This window comes from Gekko japonicus, unplaced genomic scaffold (assembly GCF_001447785.1).
Source record: "Gekko japonicus isolate JY-2015 unplaced genomic scaffold, Gekko_japonicus_V1.1 scaffold4714, whole genome shotgun sequence".
Taxonomy (NCBI): Eukaryota; Metazoa; Chordata; class Lepidosauria; order Squamata; family Gekkonidae; genus Gekko; species Gekko japonicus.
Genome location: NW_015172692.1, coordinates 40121 through 50970, shown reverse-complemented (window position 1 = coordinate 50970; position 10850 = coordinate 40121). Strand labels below are relative to the sequence as shown.

General features: G+C 51.7%; 1 protein-coding gene across 1 annotated transcript in view; it reads right to left on the bottom strand.

Annotated features, from left to right (window-relative positions):
- Positions 1–1181: 1181 nt before the first annotated feature.
- Positions 1182–10850, bottom strand: part of MVD (mevalonate diphosphate decarboxylase) — a 12020-nt gene continuing 2351 nt past the window's right edge. Inside the window, exons 2-9 of the mRNA XM_015421786.1 lie at positions 10224–10294; positions 9582–9696; positions 6771–6929; positions 5373–5572; positions 5083–5157; positions 2966–3184; positions 1467–1582; positions 1182–1362 (exon numbers count right to left, since the gene is read on the bottom strand). Coding sequence (XP_015277272.1) covers positions 1182–1362; positions 1467–1582; positions 2966–3184; positions 5083–5157; positions 5373–5572; positions 6771–6929; positions 9582–9696; positions 10224–10294 — 1136 coding nt within the window. The remainder of the gene's footprint in view (positions 1363–1466; positions 1583–2965; positions 3185–5082; positions 5158–5372; positions 5573–6770; positions 6930–9581; positions 9697–10223; positions 10295–10850) is intronic.

Here is a 10850-nt window from a genome sequence, read left to right as displayed (position 1 = left end):
GGGCTTCTGCGGTTCTGCTTGTGGGTTTGGCAGAAGGAGGAGGAGATGATTGGGTTTATACCCCGCCCTTCACTACCCGAAGGAGTCTCAGAGCGGCTCACAATCTCCTTTCCCTTCCCCTCCCCACAACAGACACCCTGTGAGGCGGGTGGGGCTGAGAGAGCTCTGAGAGAACTGCTCTGAAAGAACTTGTGACTGACTGCTTTTAACCTAAGGAACATTTTATTGGGAACAGTTGGCTGTACAATCCCAGGAGAATATACAGTTGACCGGAGAGAAGTACTACTGGACATGTGATTGCACTGGAGGCTTCATTTGTATTTTTGTATCTCTTTTCTTTGCCCAGTGGTTAAACTTTGGAACAATTGGTTTCTGGTCTGTATTCCATATATGTATGATTGTATGTATTTTTGCATACCAGCCAACATGTTCTGTCTGTATTAGACCTCTGAGGAAGGCCTGTAAAGGCCGAAACGCGTCAGGTCTATCTTATTAGCCCTTGTATGTTTTTATATTTGTATATGAGGTAGGAATGGGCCCTTGTTTGTTATTTTAATTTATGTTGAATAAATACATGTATATTTTTGTATATTTCATAATTAGATTTTTAGAGTTGGCCCTCTTCTATTCTTGACCCAAGGTCACACCAGCAGCTGCACGTGGAGGAGTGGGGAATCAAACCCAGCATCTGGTAGCCCAGAAATGCGATGCTGGACAAGACGAGACCTTTGGCCAATCTTCAGCTGTTCTTAAACTCTGCACAAAGTGCCACCCTAGACAAAGTCACACCTTCCTACAATGACGCTAATCTCTCGGCTAGTGCAAATGCTTCACTGAGGAGCAAGCCGGCATGTTCGCAGTGGCCACACTGACTAAGAAGTATGCATTACTACTAGTCAATCTCTGAAATACAAGCAAGGAACCTGATGTAACTATGATTTAAATCAGTGTTTCCCCTTCCCAAAGCAAGCATGCTTAAGAGTATCAGACTAGGCCCTGGGACACCCAGATTCAAATCCCCATTTGGAGAGCATCCAGTCCTTTAACTCACTTCACCCTGGAAACATTTCTTTCCACCCCAGCTAATCCCAAGTTAGGTGGCACTTGACCTTAAATCCCGCCAGCTCCCAAGATGGCCCCTGCAGCATCCAACCGGGCATGGACCAGGCACACCAGAGCTCTCAGCCAGGTGTAAAGAGGAGTGGCAAAGACTCAGCGTTGTCATCAGTCACCCCAGGGGCCCCCGGCCTCACCTTCGTGTGCAGCAAGTACTGGATCACTCCCGGCACCGGATCTCTCACCACGGCTGTGAGAAGCTCATCTGAAAGAGAGGCTCCCTGCACCGGCAGGCCTTTCAGGAACCTGGGTGGAGGGAAGAGAAGCAGGGCTCAGGGCAGGATCCAGCCCACCCCCTTGGGAGGGGCACAACCATCGCAAGAAACGCAGCGACTGCCGGGCTCACTTACGGGCCTCCGTTGTCCTCCGGAGGGAAGCTGCGCTTGATCACCTCGACAAGCTCACCCACCGTGTCTTCCAGAGCAAAGAGAACCGCATTCGGGCCGGCGTCGAAGGTATAGCCCACCTGCAATCCAGCCCAGGGGTCAATGAAGTGCTCACCAAGGCTTCTGTTTAGATCAGAGGTTCCCAAACTTATTTGGCCTACCGCCCCCTTTTTAGAAAAAAAATTACTCAGCACCCCCCTGGAAATCTACCTTCAGGAAGTGGACAAAAAGATGCAGTGACAAATTTGCACATAGTAAAGACCCCATTGGCTCTGTGCCAGGTTTCCCTTCCAGGTCAGTCTAAACAATAGCAATACTAGGTAAACAAGTTAACCCTATAATGACTGGATTGTCAGACCTTGTAAACACATACATTTCCAACAGTGGGGACCCCTCTCCACCTCCACCTCCCTCCCTGATCCCAGGGAAGACCCGGAGAAGGCAGGAAAAGGCTGCTTTAGATAGGCTCTGGACTGTTCTTTCTTATGCTTCCACCGCCCCCTTATTTTTATTCAACGCCCCCCCCAATTGCACCCAAGGCTCCTACCGCCCACCTGGATTGTTCCAGTGCCCCCCAGGGGGCGGTACTGCCCCCTTTGGGAACCAGTGGTTTAGATAAATAAGCCCTGGGAGATGAGACGCCCCCTTTTTGATGCCATACTTCATTAAACTACGGTATTTATATCCTGCCTTCTCCCAAAACTTAAACACGCCACAAAGTCAATCCACCCAGAGGCATCCTTAAAAGCCCTTTCAAACAGGAACAGACTTAAGCAGCTGACTGTCCCTACATCCTGTGGCCGTGAGTTCCACACGCTACGTCACGTGTTGAGGCAAGTCCAACTTTTGTTTGACTATCCCAAATCTACTATCCTGTCCCTATCTTGAGTTCTAGTAACATGACGGCGGGAGAAAGAATACTATTCCTCTATGCCATATAGGAGGAGCTGCGGTGGCTCAAGTGGTTAAGACGCTGAACTGCAGGCTGTGGAAGGTTGGTAGTTCAGCAGTTTGAGACCCAAGTTGCCGCATGACGGAGTGAGCTCCCGTCTCTAGTTCCAGCTCCTGCCAACCTAGCAGTTCGAAAGCAAGGAACTGCAAGTAGATAAATAGGTACCACTTCGGTGGGAAGGTAACAGCGTTCCAGTGTTTAGTCATGCCGGTCACATGACCACGGAAACGTCATCGGACAGCGCTGGCTCTTCGGCTTGGAAACGGAGATGAGCACCGCAACCCTAGAGTCCGACTCGACTGGCTTTTGAGCAAGGGAACCTTTACCTTTTACCTATGCCATAAAGGACTTGATCTCACCTTACAGTGAAATTCTTGACCAAAAGCTCCCCCCGTTCAGTCAACCAGAGTCTTCCCTCTCCAAGCGGCCTCCTGTTCTGCATGAGGGGAGGGCCCCAGATGTTCCCGCACACCCCAATTGCGGGCGCTGCCCTTCCAGCCCCGCCTCTAACCTTGGTTTTGCCGTGGTGTGCGTTGAAACGGTGCACCAGGGAGATCACTTGCTTGGAGACGTCATTGAGGTAGAAAATGGGCGGAAAGGTGTCCAGGCAGGTGGCGTGGAACTGGTTGCTGTCTTTCATCGTGAGCTCCGCAAACGCCTCAAAGTCACACCGCTGGATGTGTCGGGCCATTTGCGCCATGCGCTCTGGAACCACGGCCTCTGCACGGTGCTGGAAGAGAGGGGGCCGATACGCATTAGATCGTACCCCTGCCCTCCTTGATAAGGAAGAGCTCCCTATAAAAACCTTCAATAAGGCCAAAAACAAAAGGGAAAATACACAGAACACAAAACAAACTGGGTAATGGAGTAGCAGACACACCATAAACATGTAAATTAATATAAATATCATATCGTACTGAAAACATCTCCTTTGGAGGTTTGATATATTTTGTTGGAGATGTTTTCAGTATGATATGATATTTATATAAATTTACATGTTCAAGGTGTGTCTGCTACTCCATTACCCAGTTTGTTTTGTGTTCCCAATAAAACCTTCAGCAAGGGGGGGGGGGAATAATACATCACTCTCTTTCAAAATCCAACAGAAAAGTCAGCTGAGTTTGATAAGTGGGAGAAAAAAAAATTTCCCTGGAGTAAGTAACCTGTGGAAATACTGGCTACAAGATGTGGCAACAATCGGTAGCAGAAGCTGACTTGTTATAAAAAGAACAGGAGGTCACAGAGCAAATGCCTACTAACATCCGCTTGCTTCGAATGGAAGCTCCATGTTGCGAGCTAGACTGCCTCTGAACAGCAGACGCTTGGGCCTGAACGAGAGGGATTGGTGATCTCCGCTTCGTCTTGCTTGCACACTCCACCCAGGGGCACATCAGACAGGCCGTTGTTAAGAATGCCGGATGGCCTCACCCTTTGTGGCACATCTTCTGCTCTTAAGACTTTGTCATGCACAATACCTTGATGTAGCAAGGCTATTGCATTAAGGTTAACGAACTTTACTGTAGCGTAAGCTTTCGAGAAACACAGCTCTCTTCGTCAGAAGCATCTGACGAAGAGAGCTGTGTTTCTCGAAAGCTTATGCTACGATAAAGTTTAGAGTCCAGAGTGGCATCTTTCAGACCAACAAAGGTTTTATTCAAGATATGAGCTTTCTTGTGCAACGCACACTTTTTCAAATACAGTGGAATGGGAGGTAAGGTTCCACTGTATTTGAAAAAGTGTGCTTTGGACACGAAAACGCATACCTTGAATAAAACCTTTGTTGGTCTGAAAGGTGCCTGTTGTTGTTCAGTCGCACTGTTGAGTCCGACTGTTCGCGACCCCATGGACCAGATCCCGCCAGGCCTTCCTGTCTTCTGTCGTGTTCTGGAGTTTGGTCAATTTCACGTTCGTTGCATCTATGACACTGTCTAACCATCTCATCCTTTGCCGTCCCCGTCTTCTTTGACCTTCAATCTTTCCCAGGATCAGGGTCTTCTCCAGGGAGTGCTCCCTTCTCATTGGGTGGCCAAAGTATTTGAGCTTCAGTTTCATGATCTGGCCTTCCAGGGAACAGTCAGGGTTGATTTCTTTTAGGATTGACTGATTTGATCTCCTTGCAGTCCAAGGGACTCTCAAGAGTCTTCTCCAGCACCATAGTTCAAAAGAATCTATTCTTCGGCGCTCGGCCTTCCTTATAGTCCAACTCTCGCAGCCATACATGACTACTGGGAATACCATTGCTTTGACCATGCGGACTTTTGTTGGCAGGGTGCCTGACTGGACTCTAAATTTGTTCGACTGCTTCAGTCCAACATGGCTACCCCACCTGACAATAAAATTTGTCAGTCTTAAAGGTGCTACTGGGCTTTTTACTATTTTGCAGCAACACACTAACACGGCTAACTCCTCTGCATTAAGGTTGTTGTGGTTGTTATTGTTATTTACAAAATTTGTATCCCGCCTTTCTGCCTTTGCAAGGTTGCTGCATCCTCACCAGCCGCTAAGGGACTGCAAGCCCGTGCACAACAGAGAACGACCCCCAAGCTGATCCTACAGCCCCACAGAAAAGAGGAGGCCCACTGGGCGTCATGCGTTCTACCGCCAGCAGGGGGCAGCGCCGTCTCTGACCTTCAACAGCCGGCTGGTCTCCACGCTGGTCTGCATCCCAGCCGTGCTCCCCACTGGCTTCTTCTCCGCACTCACCTGGAGATGGGAAAGGCAGGAGGTGCAAAATCTCAGGCTCCCCGCAGAAGGGTGTTTCAACCTCCCAGCCCTGCCCCCCACGTTGACCAGAAACACAGGACTCGCCCCTGACATCTGACACCACCACCACACCCCAGAATCCTTTGCAGCATTGCCTGGGCACAACCCTCAGACCCCGTGCTGCTTCCTCGACGCCTCTAAACACAGCCACTCACCACCAGGATCAGGACCCTCAGCTCGGGCCAGTGCGTCTCCGGCGCCACCTGCTGGGCGACACTGTCCTTGCCGTCGTCTCTTTCCCCCATCGTCCACTGCACAAAGCCTCCAAACATACTCCGGCAGGCGCTTCCTGAGCCTTGGCGGGCCACTTCGGAGAGCTCCCCCTCCACGCCGTACAGCTTGGCCAGGGCATAGACTGCAAGAGGAGAGTGGGTGGGGGGAGGTTGGGGGTCAAGGCTGGCAGGTTCTTAGGGGTACCCCCATGAAAGAGAGTCCCCCATTCTACAGTATGACATTCTTATCGGACCCTTCCTTCAAAGAGTGCAGTAGCATCAGTGGCTCTCCACCTCACCACCAATTTATCCTCACAACAACCCTGTACGGTGGGCTACACTAAGAATCCACCCAAGGGCCTCTTGCAGTTTCACGAGGCGAGAATGGGAGAGGCCATGTGCCATCCTACAGATAAGGTCAGAAGAGCTCTGCTGGACCAGACCAGTGAGGGTCCATCTAACCCAGCATCCTATCTCACACTATGGCCAACCAGTTCCCCCAGAGGTGCAATACCAGGGCAGAGAGGCCGAGGCCTTCCCCTGTAAGAACCTCAGAAGAGCCCTGCTGGATCAGACCAGTGAGGGTCCATCTAGTCCAGCACCCTGCCTCACACAGTGGCCAATTAGTTCCTCTGGAGGGCCAACAGCAGGGCAGAGAGGCCGAGGCCTTCATAAGAACATCAGAAGAGCCCTGCTGGATCAGACCAGGGAGGGTCCATCTAGCCCAGCATCCTGCCTCACACAGGGGCCAACCAGTCCCTCTGGAGGGCCAGCAACAGGGCAGACACGCCAAGGCCTTCCCCTCAGAAGAACCTCAGAAGAGCCCTGCTGGATCAGACCAGGGAGGGTCCATCTAGCCCAGCATCTCGTCTCACCCAGTGGCCAACCAGTCCCTCCGGAGGGCCAGCAACAGGGTAGAGAGGCCGAGGCCTTCCCCTGATAAGAACCTCAGAAGAGCCCTGCTGGATCAGACCAGGGAGGGTCCATCTAGTCCAGCCTCCCGTCTCACCCAGTGGCCAATCAGTCCCTCTGGAGGGCCAGCAACAGGGTAGAGAGGCCGAGGCCTTCCCCTGATAAGAACCTCAGAAGAGCCCTGCTGGGTCAGACCAGAGAGGGTCCATCTAGTCCAGCCTCCCGTCTCACCCAGTGGCCAACCAGTTCATCTGGAGGGCCAGCAACAGGGCAGAGAGGCCAAGGCCTTCCCTGATGTTGCCTCCTGGCACTGGTGTTCAGAGGTTAGCTGCCTCTGAAAGTGGAGGTTCCATTATGAACAAGAGGAGCAACGATTCAAGGCCCTTTAACTGAAGAATGCCTGAGAGACAACGTAGATCTCACAATTACCCAGGCAGGCGTAGCCAGCTGCCGAGGAAGCCAGCCCGGCTGCCGTCGGGAAGTTGTTCTCCGAAGCCATGTGGACCTTGCAGGCAAGACTGAGGGGAGGGGGGTCACTACTGCTGCTGCTGCCGTTGCCCCCCCGGCGCTTCCTAGCCAGTCGGCGCACTGCAAGAAAGCAAAGGTGAGGGACATGGGCAACGAGGGTGCACGGAGAGAGTGGAAACAGCCCCACAGTCACAGAAACACAGGCCTGGTTCTCATTGAGGGAGGGGCCGTGGCTCAGTGGAAGAGCCTCTGCTTGGCAAACAGAAGGTCCCCGGTTCAATCCCCGGCACCTCCAGTTAAAAGGACCCGGTGATATCAGGAAAAACTTTTTGACAGGAAGAGTTGTGCGACAGTGAAATCAGCCGCCTAGGGAGGTGGGGGGCTCCTGCTTGCTGGCCGTCTTGAAGCAGCAGCTGGACGAACCCTTGTCAGGGATGCTCTAGGCCAGTGATGGCGAACCTTTTAGAGACCGAGTGCCCAAACTGCGACCCAAAACCCACTTATTTATCGCAAAGTGCCAACACGGCAATTTAACCTGAATACTGAGGTTTTACTTTAGAAAAAATAACTCATACATTAACTCAAGATGATCCAAACAAAGTAAGGAAAGCAATCCCAAATGCTTTCATTTGCTTAAAATCAGGGCTATTTTGGGGCAGGAACGCACAGGAACGGAGTTCCGGCTGGGTCCCAAGTTGGCCACGCCCAGCAGGAACTCATTAGCATAATAGGCCACACCCAACAGCAGAAACTCATTAGGATTCACTACATTAGGGGTGTGTGGCCTAACATGCAAAGGAGTTCCTGCTACAAAAAAAGCCCTGGGTTTTGACCACAAACAAGGTAAACAGAATAAGGCGACGGCACGCGTGCCCACAGAGAGGGCTCTGAGTACCACCTCTGGCACCCGTGCCATAGGTTCGCCACCACTGCTCTAGGCTGATCCTGCATTGAGCAGGGGGCTGGACCAGATGGCCTCTAGGGACATTTCCAACTCTTGTCATGCTATGACAGGTGACTGAAAGACCTCAGCCTGAGACTTTGGAGAGCTGCTAGCAGTCTGAGGAGACAATACTGACTTTGAGGGACGGAAGGTCGGAGTCAGTACAAGGCAGCTCATGTGTGCTCATGCGTGAGGTGGAAGACGTGCGCTTCTATGCTACCGAACAGGGGTCGTTTCGTAGAAAAAGAGCTAGGGGAACTCATTAGCATAACTCATTAGCATCAGGGACCCGGTGGTGGACCTGCAAGGCCGGCGGGAGCGCGAGGAAGCCCCACCAAGGCCCTCCCTGGCCCCAGGCAGGCAGGGGTGGGGAGAGGCGGGGAGGAAGCAACTTACCCTCCCTCTTCTCCTGCCTCCTCCTGGCTGAATGAGGGCTGGAAGCGGGGAGGCCCGGGTGTCGTGCGTCGCGTCCCCCGCCCCCCGCCCCTCACCCGGGGGAACTGCGATCCCCCACGATCCCCCCCGAATCGACCTCTGCTACCAAAGCAGGTGTGGGCTCACAGAACGGGATGCTCATGGAAACAAAACAACTGCCCCACCCATGATGGCCCCGGCTAGTCCAATCTCATCAGATCTCAGAGGCTAAGCAGGGTCGGCCCTGGTTAGTCCTTGGATGGGAGACCTCCAAGGAAGTCCAGGGTCGCTACGCAGAGGCAGGCAAGGGCAGACCCCCCCCTCTGAGCGCCTCTTGCCTTGAAAACCCCATAAGTTGGCCATGAGTGTTCCCTCTAAGCTGAGTGAGCGTGAGCCAGCTCACAGTTTTTTAGCCTCCAGCTCACAGATTTCTGTCTTAGCTCAGGAAGGATGGGGCTCCAGAGCAAACTGATTTATACAGTAGCCAAATTGCTCGTTCACAACTTTAATGCCAGGAGCTCACAAAGGAGAATTTTTGCTCACAAGACTCCACAGCTTAGAGGGAACATTGGCCATGACTTGACAGCGCTGTCCACCACCCCCCGCAAAAAATTTCACAGCACACTGAAAAGTTTGTGCATTGAGAGCCAGTGTGTGTGTGTGGGGGGGAGTGTAGGACCAGGATGCGATGATGCCCCCTGGCTTCAGACCTGTGCTAAGCCCTGAAGCTCACCTCAGCCAGTCCCTCTCTCTGCCAGCCTCACCTACCTCACGGGGTTAATGTAGCGCAAAGGGGGAATTGAGAATGCTGCCCTGAGGGGTCCTTGGAAGATGGGAGGGATGAGAGAGAGGCAAGGAAGAGAGGCTGACACTAGAACCTTTCTTTCCAACATCAAAACGTTCTTTGCACAAAGGAACATTCAAACATGAGTGTCTCAACTGTAGTGCGACAGAGAAAGCAGCAGAATTTTGCACTAAAGTTAAACAAAAGTCTGCAGCCCACTTCAGGAATTCAGACACTTGGAAGAGTTAATTCCATACCTGCCATTCACAGAACCCAGGAGGAATACTCAAAATTCTACTTCGCACCAGCCAGCTCACACAAATGCCCTGTTTCTGGCCATCTTAAACCTGGCCCAAAACTCCTCCCTCCCCGTGTAAGCGAAGGTCTTCAGGATGCAGAACTCTGGCTGCAATGTATAATTTTTAGAAATTATTATTATTGGTCCTCCCCTCCTCCCAAGTTTATCCTTACAACAAACCTGCGAGGTGGGCTAAGTGACCGACCCAGAGTCACCCAGGGACTTTCACAGCGGAGGAAGGATTTGAACCCAGACCGTGAATATTTCAGCCATTCCGTCACACTGGCTCTCGGTTTTTGCCCTCCCCACCCCCCATCCCTGCCTTGCACTCACTCTCCCGCAGGCAAGACTGGAGACGGGGGTGCCCAATATCATCCTCTTTCCCGTTGAGCCAGAGGCGGTCCTCTTTGAAGTCCCGGCTGATGGCCGCTGTCGTGGTGGTTTTGAGCTGCAAAAGAAGCACAAAGCCGAAAGTCAAGACGGTAGAAATCGAGAGGCTCTCTCTTCTGGCCCCTTTTCCACCTGACTTCAGCAAGAGCACCTTTCCTGGTCAGGGAAACTCCAGCTGCAAAGAGGGCAAGAAAAATGTTAGTGCATGGATTCCACACTATGAAAAACCACCGCCGTTGCATGGTGATCCCCGAAGTCAGTGCTTATTCCAAGGGATTTTAGGGCCATGCACGGCTGGTGCTCATGGCGCAAGTCACAGAAAGAGGACTTCCCAGGGCCTCGTGAATTATGACAATTTCAAAACAAAACCCCTGAGTTTTAGCAGACCCAGCAGGGTTCAGGCTTCTTGAATCATATTTTTAAGACAATTGACGTCACTGGATTTGATCTCTTGAGCGGACCGTCCCGACACACACTGCTTAGCCCTGGATCCACGGCTGACAATCGCTCTTCTGTCCGAGTCGGCAACACTTCCTGCTCAGTTTGACAAGCAAAACAGCACATTTATTATGATCCGTTACTAACCTGATCCTGGTGCAGGGTGACACTGAGGGAGGAATTAATGGGCAAGATCAGGTCTTCGTCACGTTTTCCCCCTGGGCGAAGGATGAATATCATTAGAACGGGGGAGGGAAGCAAAACTGCAGCACCGGCCCGTTCCCTGCAACCGGATCCTCATGCTAGTTAGAGGTTCCAGAGAATCGTACGTCTCGGGGTTCGGTAGAGGTAGTCCAACCTGCTTTCTCCGTTGCAAACAGGGAGGAATTGTACAACCGCAACAAGAGAAGTCTATTACGGGCTACGCCTCAGCTATCCACCTTCTCCTGGCTTTTGATTTAATTACTTGCCTACGCATGAAATGTAAAAACTGGAGGTGGAGGAAGGGACAGAAAAACATCTAATTTACAGCCTGCATTTCAGAAGACGCCTTTTAAAATTCTCTCTGGTAAAACAATCAGCATATTAAAAATTTCGAAAGACCGTCACATCTTTAAAGCACTGTAACTTTTCTACGACAAGTGCACAACAACAGAGCAATGGACTAAGCTGTTCTTCTGCACGTCTTGGCTATTCACACTTGGCAATGCCAGGAAACTGCCCCTTCTTTGAGCACTGTATTTTTAGATTTAGCATTGCCTGCCCAAAAAAGTT